Below are 12,902 nucleotides of genomic sequence, written 5' to 3' on the forward strand. Positions count from 1 at the left end.
TTTCATGTGCATACACACAGAATGCTCAAAAAATGCCACCTCTATAGCAAAACAAAATAAACTTTGTCTCTGACCACTACAAAATGTTAAAAATGACTCTACCTGGGAGATTTTAATACATATATGACAGGAAAACTAGCTTTTTAGCTGAACATGGACATCTGACAAATTGGCAGCCTCAGTCAAGTATATGTAGAATATTTGTGCCTAATTCTGAAGGAAAAAAAATTAGTCGACACTGTTTTGTGTTCTCTCTGCAAGTGCATGCGTACACGTGCATGTGTGTGTGCCTAGACCTCTGTTTCTAGACTTCTTGACAGATTATTTGTCATAGGCACACGCCTACACTTCCCCCCTTCCCCAGCATCTTAAACACCAATGCATGTAAAACCAAATTAATTAGTCTTCTTTCCAAACTCACCTCTTCCATGGTTCATTCTTACAGCACAGTAGCACCGTCCTCCTAGGCTTCAGGGCTAACCCTTTCTTGTCCTGAGTCCCCATGTGTAATTATGAAGGTACCACTGCTCAGTTACAGCCAATGTATCTCCAATCTGCTCGTCTTCTGAATTCCCACTTCCCCAGATTAGAAACTCATCCTTCTCCCCGGACTACTGTGCTAGCCTGCTCAGAGCAAACTGCCACCTTTCTTCCCACAGTGACTCCCTCACAGGACCACAACTCTTCCCAAAACACACATCTATTTACTGCCCTACTTAAAAAGCTTTCTAAGTTCACCGCATAATACAAAATACACCTTTTGCATGAAATCTTCCCTGGCTCCCCCATCAGAATTAATTTCTTTTCCTATGTTCCCGCTCTTCCTTATTAATGCCGCCACTGAAACACTCATAACAGAAGTCCTTACATTTTGCTTGGTTGGTATAGTCTCTCTCCTTCACTGGACTATAAACTCCTTGAATGTATGGGCTTATATTATCCCCCTTTAGATTCCCCATAGCAACTAGCCCAATGTTTTGCACATGAACTGGAAGCTCAATAAATACTGGGTTGAACTGCAAGTGATTAAACAATATCCTACATCTATGTATTTGTCTGTATTTATTTATGTAGCACCTACTATATACCAGACACAAGGTGCCTACCCTCATGGAACTTATATTTCAGGGTGAGAGATTAAAACAACAAGTTAACAAATAAACTAAAAAGGTAATTATTTACAAGACATAACTAGGACCCTTGATGGAGGAAGTGAGGAGCAGGGCTAGAGGGAAGCCATTTCAGAAGGTGATCAGGAACAGCCTCTTTGAAAAGAGGATGTCTGAGCTAAAGCCTGAAGTCAATGTGGAAAATCTAAGACTACACTGCAGGAGAGATTTCCAATGAACTGTGTGTTCCTCGTAATTGGTAGACTTAAAAAAAAAAAAAAATCATATGAATCAACATATGAAGGGGGGCTTAAAATTAGATGATAATATATATGAAAGGATGCATAAGAAGTAACAAATGATAACAGCTCATTATTTCCCAACTATAAAATAGATCTGTAGGTCTACCTTAACCCATGCATTTTCACTCATAAATCGTGCATACATCTATTTTCCGAACTGAAACCACGCCCAGTGCTCGCGCTTACTTTGATGACTCCTTGCTGTATAGCAGGTGATGGATGGTTCACGAGGACCAACAGCGCGTCTGCTTGGATCAGCGTGCCCGTCACATCTTCAAGCATGACATCCGGCAGCACGAGGAGGACTCCGCTTAAGAGCTCATACAGCCCACAGCATATGGGAACCAAGCAGTCTTCATTTACACTGCGAAGACCCACAGAGCCTTACTCACACAGCATCAGGGAGAAACAGACCTGCGACTCTCTCACGACCGGGAAGCGCTCTGAGCAACGCTGCGCTGGACAGCCTCGCCTGAGCGCGACCTCAGGGAGCGCTTGCACACCCTGGATGGCACAGCCGCTGCCCACCCCAGTTAGAGGGCGCACCTCCATCGTACGTGTGGTCCCTTGTGGACTGAACCATGGTTATGTGGCGCATGACTGTCGTAATAATTTTAACATGTGAAACAAAAGTTCATTATGTTACAATTAAAAAATGTTTCCCAATTTAACTGTGATTCCCAAATTTGCTGTCGTTTTTTTTGTCACCAGTATTTTTTAGGCAGATAGTGTCCTAAGCACTATTCTATTCTACACCTATGAAGTCCAATACCATGGTCACTAGCCACTGGTGCTATTTAAACTATTTAAAATTAAATTTAAAAAATTCAGCTCCTTGCCCTGGCCAGGTGGCTCAGTTTATTGAAGCGTTGTCCCGTACACCAAAAGTTGTGGGTGCAGTCCCTGATCAGAGCACATACTAGGCTGCGGGCTCGATCCTCACTCAGTGACGTCCGGGACACAACTGGGCCATGTTTCCCTCTCACACTTATGTCTCTCTCTCTCTCCCTCCCCGTATCTCTAAAATCAATAAGCACATCCTCAAGTGAGGACTGAAAAAGAACTCCGCTCCCCTTTGCACTGGCCACACTTCATGTGCTCCACAGGCACAGGGGCCAGTGTCCACTGCGTCGCACAGCACAGGTGAGACCTTCTATCATCGCAGTTTCCTGGACTGTGCTACACGAGATGCTTCTGGAAACAATACATCATCTTAAAATTTCCATAATCTGAAGTGGTTTTCCCTAATAACCATAAGAATTAAATAAATCACAGGATTGTTTTCTTTGAGAACTATTTATGGTTTACTGTTTTGTTAAATGTGGAATTCAATATTATCTAGTATGAAAATAAGGAGAAAGGTAGCTTTCTGTTTGTCATTAAAATATGTGAGGGGGGGACCCCAAAAAAGCAGAATTTTTAAATAAAAAGCTGTGTATTTATTATTACAGGTTTAAACTTCAGCCACCTTCAAAGTCCTCTTCATTTGATGTAATACACCTAATGAGACAGTTCTTCCACTGCTCAAGTTTTGAACTTGTCGATTTTGAGGCCTTTTAGTGCTACTGCTGTTTTCGGTTTCACCTCTTCCACATCAGCAAAACATTTCTCTTTGAGGACTTTTTCATCCAGGGAAACAAAAAAAAAGTCGCTTGGGGTGAGACTGGGTGAATAGGGAGGGTGGGGCATGGAGGGTCATGCTGTTTTTGGTCAAGAACTGCTCAACACTCAGCTCGGTGTGGGCAGGTGCACTTGTAAATCACCCATCATGAAATGGGCAAATCTGTTGAAAGAGTCTTAAAAAAAAAAATCCCTGAAGCTGACCTCAGCCTCTCACACCACCAGCCAGTGCACTGATACAGATGGGTTCCTAGAACACTCACCTAGCCAGGGAAGCCTGTACTACAAGGGCTCGCACTCCAGAAGATAATTCCATTTTTGGGGGTCTCCCTCGTATTTTAAGAAGTGACACAATGAAGACATTTCTAGAAGTACAGAATTCTTAAAAGAATAGTAAACAATGTGGAAGGGGGAGTGGCATGCAAAACCATGTACCTGTGAACATTTGCAGTTCCGTTGAACTTTGGCTCATAACCAGGAGAAAAGGCCAAGTGTTCCCAGTCCTCAGTGTTCCTCTCAACAAGACTTGGCCACCGGCTGACAGCGGTGGATCCGTTCTGGGAAGGAAAAGCCAGCCCCAGGCTTGCAATGGTGCCATGGCTTTGCTGGAACGAGGCCAGTCCCTTCAGGTCATCAGGGCGGCGTGGGCAGGACTCATCCCCAGGGTTGTCACCGTCTGCTCTGGGTTCTGCTTCCAACTCTTTCTGATCTACTTTGGCCATCGGGAACGCCAGTGTTCCTTTGGGGACACCACGGACACAGGTTTGTCCTGAAAGGACAGCTTCCATCTCACAAACAGTTTTTGCAGACTCGCAGCTACTGATGTATGCGTCCTCTTCGCCTTTTTTCAGTGTCTCTGAACCCCCCAGAGGATGCCGTTTCTCAGGCTGGGAAACACTTCGGTTACCTGCAGTACTCTGCAAGCTGTCGATGCCGCAGTCCGAACTTGCAGTCAGCTTTTGTGGCAGCATTATAGGAGAAGTAGGGAGTGCTGGCAGGCTTCTAGAACGCTGCCGCTTGGCAGCTGTCTGCAGTGGGACAGTTTTGGAGAAACTGCTTCCTGGTAAGAGTAGACAAAAAATACTACCTGAAAACCTGTGAAGTGGAAGTACTTCCTTTCTGTACCATCAGTCACAATCAGAGCGATAACCCATTTACCCAGCACCGTTAAAAAGTCCATATAGTCAATGTTCCTAGTAGCTGATGTTTAAAATTCTCAAGTGCCAGAACTATTTTTCGTTTAACTACTTTTTATTAAAATCTTCCAAAAATGTATGTCTTTTCCCATCTACTTAACAAAGTACAATATTGACAGAGTGACTCAAAATCATTAGGGCTGATGATTGTACTATAGTGAAATTAAGTGAATTAAGTAAAACTTAATTTACCTGCAGTCACTAGGACGAAGTTTGGGATAGTGGCAAGAATAGGCTTTGCAGCTATAACTGGAATCAAGTGATAGTTCTGTTAGTCAGATGGCCTTGGGAAAACCATTTAATTCTACGAGCGCTGGTTTCTGCCAACGTAAAATAAGGGTTCGGAAGAATCTACTTTGAAGGCTGCTTTAAGGAGTAAGTGAGATCTGATCTGCGGTGTGTGGAGCACAGTGCCTGGCACAGGACAGGTGTCGACCAACAGCAGTAATCGTCGTCGTCTTGTCATTGGTACTAGACTGAGTGAACCTAGGCTGTTCTCTCGCCCCCAGTTCTGCGGTCACGTCTTGCTGCTATTAGTGAGAAGCCACAGTTTTTTCCCTTCTTGCTATAGCTCTTCAATTTGCTGCTTCTAATATTCTATGAAGGAGACCAGAAAAATCGCTCATTCTAAGTGCACGAGCTAGAAGCAAATGCCATGGTGTGTCTGTGGAGCAGCAGCTGGGGATCAGCGCCACCTACGTGACTGTTAGGGACGCACATTTTCAGGTTCCAACCCAGGTCCGTGAACCAGTATGTATGGGAGGACACACCCAGGGATCTGCATTTTAACAAGCTCTCCAACTGACTTTTTTATGTGCTAAAACTTGAGAGGCCCTCATATAGAATAAACGGGCACTGAATGAATGCTTTAGGGCACAGACTTTGTGGTAATAAAATAGCTCCACAGCTCAGATGTTTTTCCTGGCTAATTCTGGATTTTGGCCGAAGGGATAAGGTTGCTAAAAGATTCTGCTCAAAGGGTTAGAAAAATGACTGCATTTGAAAATGTTCCAGAATGATGCACAATGAGTTTTTAAAATAGACATTTGCTACAAAATAAAATTAATTAAAACATAGCCTTAAAATAGTTTAATAAAATGTGCTAGAGAATAAGTGAAACACTGCGGGAGAGAAACGAACTGGAGATAAATGCCCATATAGCTCATCCCGTCTGGTCATATCTCGACCTCACATGCAGTGTTTAATAGTTTGTATTGCAGCCTGTGACAAGACCCGGAGCCACTGACAAGCAAGGCCCAGCAGTTGGGGCGGAAGATGCATGGGACGCACGCACCTGTTTTTTGTCTGTAATAGCAGAGATGAGGTGGTCTGTTAGCAGTAAATTAGGAAGGTAGCAAAGCTCGGTAAGCTTAAAGACTTGACCATACTTGCGATGAAAACAGGAGAGGGAATTAATTCTGAGAACACAGGAAAATGTGAGGGCAGCCAGTGTGAAAGGCCAGCTGCCGTGGGAGACCCCCATCCCGGCAGGAGCCCTCGGCCATGACTTTCTCTAGCAGCTTTCCGCAGAGCAAGGAGGGTGAGACGGAGGCAAGGTTAGGTTTTCTCAGGTCAAGGAGGCCAAGAAGGCCAAGAGGCAAGGAAACCAAAGACAGTGTCCAGAAAACTACTGGCTAAAGGGATCTAGGCTGGATGAGGAAAACAGGAAGAAGGGAACCTGGGAGGGTGATAAAGAAGCCAGAACATAGGAGCCTATTATCAGGGAGCGGGGCAGGAGTTTCCAAGGGTGGAAGTGCTCCTGCGGTGATGAAGTCCAGGGCAGATGCACCTAGACCAGCAGACAAAAATTGAGGGACAGGTCCCCAGAGTCAATGACCATGAGGGTAGACTATTGGATGGCCTTTCACATGGCAAGTGAAGTTGTCTAGAATGATGCGTTTAGGTAGGAAGGAGAGGGTAAGCCAAACAAAGCTTCTGAAGACAGCAGGAAAATAAATCAGAAGCTTAAAGACAAATGACTCTGATAAGAGGGGACAGAGAGCTGCAGAACAAGAGAGCAGGAGCCCATTGTTTTCTGAGTTCTCCTGAGCATCTGCTTTTATACTGAGTGAGGGTCACTGATAGCAGAAAGCAGTGAAATGAATTCCTAAAACATATTGTATAATTTCTGAGTTTAGCCTTTCATTTATTTAGCCTGAATATCAGTTTGCACTGCAGTGCTGAAACGTGGATACTTTGTATATCTGCTACTACTCAGAACTAAATTGGGGAGGTCTATGCTGTCATCCTCCTTGTTTTTACCTTCCGGCGGTGAAGCGGTGAACGCAGACGGGCTTATGGCCATCAGTCCCGGGCGGGGGACAGCCCTTCCGCCGCTGCTGGAATGCCGCAGGTACACAATTGACTCCACTTTCTCCTGGAAGATCTTGCCATCTAGCATGGAAAACAATTGTGAGGCAGTAAAATTTTTTAAAAGGATAAAACAAAAAGTTAACTTTAAAAGCAAATCATTAAATGCAAAATTTTATAAAAATACAAAAAATGTTCAAAGTGAAAAATATGACATACTTTCTATTAATGCACATTTGATCTGTGCGTACTAGACATTTCTTACTATAGATATTTTTGTGGATTGTTACTACTTTCCCTGAATTCCTGCCATTATTTCTGTACTTGAACAGCCAACTGTTCATTTTTATGTTAATCTGATCTAAGGAGACTGTTCATTTTTTCATTCATTGAGGAAAGGACTGTATCTTATACTTTTATATCTCTCCGTCAAGGTCCACAATGCCTCCAGAATTCATACCTACAGCTTCACCTTCCTTTCTGAGCTTCATGCTTGTAAATTCAACTGTTTGATTTCTTAAATGCAACACAAGTGCAACAAATCTAAACACGAATTGTCTTTCTGCCCTAAATTCACTTCTCTTCTGTTGTCTGGTTTGGTAGAAGCTTAGAGCTGATGAAAATGATTATACCTACCTATATGCAAAGAAAAGTAGAAGTTTGTGGGGTTGTGACAAACATAAGTATTAGTAGGAGGGTGAACTGCTAAGAGGAAATTGAAGATAATTGTCAATAATTCCAAATCTGGAGGAGATCCAAGGACTTCTGCTATAATTTTCACAAATGATCTACAAACCTCCCGGGGCATGTATATGAGCTGCCCCTCTTTGTGTTCCTGAAAAAATAAAGATCAAACTCTTTTTAGATTTAAAGAGAACTGTCAACTACCATTTTTCATTTAAACAAGATATTCCTTTTAAAATAGAAAGCAACTTAATGTTGCTATTTCTCAATTCAAGCAATTCTGTTATTAAAAACTCATTAAAACCAATGGCAATTTAATTCTAGTCCCTTCATCTTAATTGACTGTGGGAAAGTTGTATTCCAGCACCCGTAAGCACGGACCCAAACTGCCTAGGTTTGCACTCCGGCTCCTTCGCTCACCAGCCGTGTGACCTTGGGCAGAGTTACTAACTCCGTGCCTTACAGTACAAGATGGGAATGATACCCGTGTCACATCACAGGGTTGTATTAAGAATAAGTGACAGTGCCTCACATACAAATGTTACTACCATTGGCACTATTATCATTGCAATCATTGCCACTTCTGCTACTATGGGATCGGAGAAACCTCTGACAGGAAAAAGCAATGAGATTACCACAGTGTCCCAGTTTATAAAGCACTTTCTCACAGCCGCTCTGAGAGGCTCTGATCCTCATTTCTAGAACATGAAGGCTCAGAGTGGTTATGTATGTGACAACCTAAACCACACAGAAAACACACAGGTAGTGTGGCAATGACCCTGACTCAGACCTCTGCCATCCTTCCGTGGTGTCGTCTGCTGCCTGGAATAATGAGGCCTGGCAGACTGCTGAGTAATTACTACAAGTAAAGAGGATATAAATAAATTATGTTCTCCAATACCACCTCCCCAATGGGCAGCATCTGGCCTCTAGATGAAGGAAGGTCATGGGAGTTAAACATCCTCATCCTCCCTCTCCTGTGTCCAGACATCCCTCTCAGCATCCACTCCTCTTCACTTACTCTGCGTGTTGCTATATCAGAAAGCGTGACACCTAGAGGGTAACTTGGAGTCATTTAGTCTGACTGCCTCTAACACAAGAAGAGAATGCGGAGCCTGCAGAAACACAAAGCCCCTTTGCCGCGATCTCACGATGGCCAGTGGCCATGCTGAGATGAGGACACAGGTCTCCAGGCCTCCTGACTTCCGGTTCGGTGCCATCTCTGCTAGGGTCAGCGGCCCTTCTACTGTCCCAGATCTCCTGGTCAACCCTCCGTCTTTCATTCCTAAGTCCACCCCAGTCCCTGGTTTGGCAATCTTGCTTGCCCTCTCCACTGACTCCTTACAAATAACCACTGGTGTCCTATTTCATTTTTAAAAATCCCTGAACTTGACCTGATGGAACCCTTTCATTACTATTCTGTTTCTCTTTCCTTTTGCTGCTAGACTTTTCAATCATCATTTATTCTCACTGCCTCTGATGATTCTGTTGTACACGCCACCGGGTCCCCAACATCTTCATCTCCTGAAATCCTGCCAGCGATTCAGAACAGCCAAGCCAGTGGCCCTTTATGTCTGCATGTTCTTTGAACTTTCTACATTATTTGGCACAGAGACCTCCTCTTTCCGGGCAGGTCCTCTCTCCAAGCACTCTCTCTACATCTCTGTCTGTAACCCTTTGTCCCCCACACACTGAAATGGATGTTTCCAGAGCTGTGTGGTCCTCTCACTCCACTCGTGTACCTACAGTCCCACAGCTGCGCGCTTCACCAGTGCAGCCCAATCCAAGCCTCGCTCGCTAATCCTCTCCCACTTCCAACCCTGCACATCTCAGTGTCCAGTGGTCACTGCCACTGGACGGCCACTGTGATCTCAAACGCAGAGGGTACAAACCACAAACATGGCCTGTTTCACTCTTTCCTGGACGGTGCTGTTATTCCTCTAGGCTCCCAGGGGGAGTTTTACCTGTCTGCAGCTTCTACGTAAACAGAATTGATCTCTTTCATATTTGCTCCATGCTTATCACCCAAGTTCAGGCCTCACACTACACTTGTGAACTAATGGAACTGCCTCACATTCAATATGCCCCCAGCAATTAATCTTTCTTAAATACGCTGAGAGACGTTAATGGCAATGACTAAGTTCATTTCTTTACATACTTCCCACAACACCTAACATAAAGCTATTCTTAATGTCAATTTGATAAACAGGCTCTTTGAATGAAGAAGGACGAAGAAATATATTTTTCAGGAAAAGAATTAGCATCTAGATTTTTCTGGCATTTTAGAAATAATATGAAAGTGAGAATATATGTTGAAATATCCAAATTTATGTGTTAATTTTCTGACACGGTATGACTGAATAAGAACTTCACACTGTCAGATAAACTCACTGAAAACTGGCCAACAAGTTTCAAAACAGATACACAAGGGAAGGGACCTAGAGGATCACCGAGGCATAAACGACATGGAAAGCATTCAGCAAGCAAAGGTCTGAGCGCACTTGGTTACATTCCTGAAGACAGCAGTCCAATTTACCACAGGAGCCAAGAGAGACTAAATAAAGTGGCTTTTTCTTTTTCTAGGATTCAATCATTCAATGAACACAAGGTGTGACAAAGGTAGGTTTATAGGCGTTCGCATGGAGAAGAACACAGCTGTGACCCTGCTTTCGTCCCACGCTGTATACTGGTGCCTGTACGTGCCAGGCACTGGGGTTACCGTGTGATGAACCAGAACATCCCTGCCCTCAGGTTTACAGATGGAAATAAACGTGATGTCATAATTGACATAAAACTGACAAGACTGTATAGGCTCAGAGCAGAGAAAGGGTTGATTGTGCTTGTTATTTAAGGGATGTGGAGTGAGGTTTCATTGGCAATGATCGTGTCTCAGATTAACCTCGTCAGCCATGACACTGCCACGGTGCAAAGCTCGGAACACTTTGAACCTTCACTATTGTTGATGTTCAAGAGACAACAAAATTATTATTATATCCCAACATAAAGAAACATCTCAGAAATTCAGTAGTTGTTATTCTTTCGTAATTGAGTTAGGAACAATGACAGTGTGAAGATCAAACTAAAGAGGCAGGGGTTGAAAAACTCTTCCACTGTTTGTTGAAAGAAGGAATCCAGGAGAGTAGGGAAGATTGAAAAGAGAAAAACTCCATTGAAAGTCCCACAAAAGTCTGAGTTCATAGTACTGAGTTATTAAACAGAAGTAATTGCAAAAATATCTCCAAAAATAAAGCTAAATGAAAAGTACCTGCAAAACCTGACAAGTGAGCAAGAAGTGATGAACGACTCGCGCTTTCAGTAACTGCTTAATGTTGAACATCTGCTGGTGGTGGTCCGCTCGGATGAGCACTTCCAGAGCTGCAAGCAGCGTGTCCCAAACGCCTGGCTGCGAAAGCAAGCGCACACGTCGTTAGCACGCAGTGACTGAAGAGCACACGCCGTGCTCTCCAGGGGACATGCAATGCATCAGTTTACCACTGTGTACAAATTCAGGGTCAAAGATGAAATCTGCACAGAGAGCAAATCTTTATTCCCAGGCTACTTTCTTTTCTTTGTTAAAATGTCATTTCTAAACACTTATATTAAATGCAACATGGCATTAAGTGCTTTAAGTACACTAACCTCCTGTGGCATTAAATAAATGATAGATAGTATTTTCAGGAAGTGAATTATCTTGAAATGTATTCAATATACAGAAACACACCTTTTTCAATGTAATTGCTGACAATTTACTTCCAAAAAGCATTATTAAAAATGTATAAACTTAAATGCAGATTTGTGTATGCAGCATTTAATCAAATGATTTTTAGAACTTGTACTTAATTGAAAACAAAACAAAACACTGACAAGGTGAAAATTCTGCATTTTTTGGATTAATTTACTTCTAAGCTCAAATAATAGAATTCTCTGCTGCCATTACCTGGTAGTTATGGACAATGAAAGGCCGACGAGCTGACAGCTTTATCACACTGTCCTATTATTCTAACCACAGTCTCTCTCTTCATAAGATTGGGCCAAGATGCCCTTAAAAAAATGGCATAGAAAACTGGAACACAAGGCATCCCACCTAAGAACACTTGATTCAATTTTGAAAACAGAACCAAATGGAATAGTGCCAAAGTAAACAAACACCACCACCAACAAAAAAAAACAAACGCAGTTAAAAATAATTAGGGAACTTCCAGCCAGTTCGAGCAATGTTCGAGCAACATTGTTCCTTCTCAGACCTCTCCCCCACACATAGCACCACAATGTGGTGAAACAGGTTGCCCTTTATTGACCAGAAAAATCTAAGGCCCCACCCCTTACAATGTAACAGTAGTGACAGCTCTACCTAAGACACAGAGGCAAACAAACACAGGAGCCTGTCAGATGAGGAGACAGAGAAGTATGGCCCAAAAGGGGGAAACGGATCAAGGTTCTAGTGGGAAAAGTAAGTGACAAGGAGATAGCCAACCTAACAGACACAGAGTTCAAAACACTGGTGATAAAGATGCCCACAGGCTTGACAGATATGTGGAAGTACAGCAAACGCATAAGGGAAGAAGTGAAGGCTATGCTAAGTGAAATGAAGGAAAATCCACACAAAACCAACGATGAAGAGAAGGAAACCAGGGTTCAGATCAATGATTTGGAACATAAGGAAGAAAAAAACAGCCAACTACTACAGAATGAGGAAACAAGAACTGAAAAATATAAGGAGGGGCTTAGGAACCTCTGGGACCACTTTAAACATGCCAACATCCAAACCATAGGGGTGCCAGAAGGAGAAGAGGAAGATCAAGAAACTGAAAACTTATGTGAAAAAATAATGAATGAAAACTTCTGACATTTGGGGAAGGAAATAGACATACAAGTCCAGGAAGCACAGAGAGTCCCAAACAAGCTAGACCCAAAGAGGACCACACCAAGACACATCATAATTAAAATGCCAAAGGTTAAAGATAAAGAGAATCTTAAAAGTAGCAAGAGAAAAGCAGAGTGTTGCCTACAAAGGGGGGCCTATAAGACTTTCAGCTGACTTCTCAAAAGAAACGTTGCAGGCAAGAAGGGACTGGCAAGAAGTATTCAAGGTGATGAAAAGTAAGGACTTACAACTTATTTTACTCTATCCAGCAAAGCTATCATTTAGAATGGAAGGACAAATAAAGTGCTTCCCAGACAAGGTAAAGCTAAAGGAGTTCATCATCACCAAGCCATCATTATATGAAATGTCAAAGGGACTTACTTAAGAAAAAGAAGATCAAAATTATGAACATTAAAATGACAATAAACTCACAACTATCAACAACTGAATCTAAAAAATAAAAACAAAATCCAACTAAGCAAACCAGAATAGGAACAGAATCATAGGTACAGGGAGAATTTGGAGGGTTATCAGCTGGGAGGGGGAAGGGGGAGAAATGGGGAAATGGTGCAGGGACTAAGAAGCATAATTGGTTGGTACAAAGTAGACAGGGGGAAGTTAAGAATAATATAGGAAAGGGTGAAGCCAAAGAACTTGTATGCATGACCCATGGACATGAACTAAAGAGGGTGGGATTGCTGGAGGGAAGGGGGTTACTGGGCAGAAGGGAGCAAAGGGAAAAAAATTGGGACTACTGTAGACACATAATCAATAAAATATACTTAAAAAATAAACAAAAAAACAAAAAACAAAACAA

At 42.8% G+C, this 12,902-nt stretch overlaps 1 protein-coding gene across 1 annotated transcript in view; it reads right to left on the reverse strand.

The window, feature by feature from the left end:
• LYST (lysosomal trafficking regulator) overlaps positions 1-12,902 on the reverse strand; it is a 127,772-nt gene that overhangs the window by 66,021 nt on the left and 48,849 nt on the right. The window contains exons 19-23 of the mRNA XM_090263455.1: positions 10,487-10,624; positions 7,174-7,372; positions 6,490-6,621; positions 3,467-4,091; positions 1,598-1,775 (exon numbers count right to left, since the gene is read on the reverse strand). Coding sequence (XP_090119581.1) covers positions 1,598-1,775; positions 3,467-4,091; positions 6,490-6,621; positions 7,174-7,372; positions 10,487-10,624 — 1,272 coding nt within the window. The remainder of the gene's footprint in view (positions 1-1,597; positions 1,776-3,466; positions 4,092-6,489; positions 6,622-7,173; positions 7,373-10,486; positions 10,625-12,902) is intronic.

This window comes from Furipterus horrens, unplaced genomic scaffold, assembly GCF_987537825.1.
Source record: "Furipterus horrens unplaced genomic scaffold, mFurHor1.1.pri manual_scaffold_15, whole genome shotgun sequence".
Taxonomy (NCBI): Eukaryota; Metazoa; Chordata; class Mammalia; order Chiroptera; family Furipteridae; genus Furipterus; species Furipterus horrens.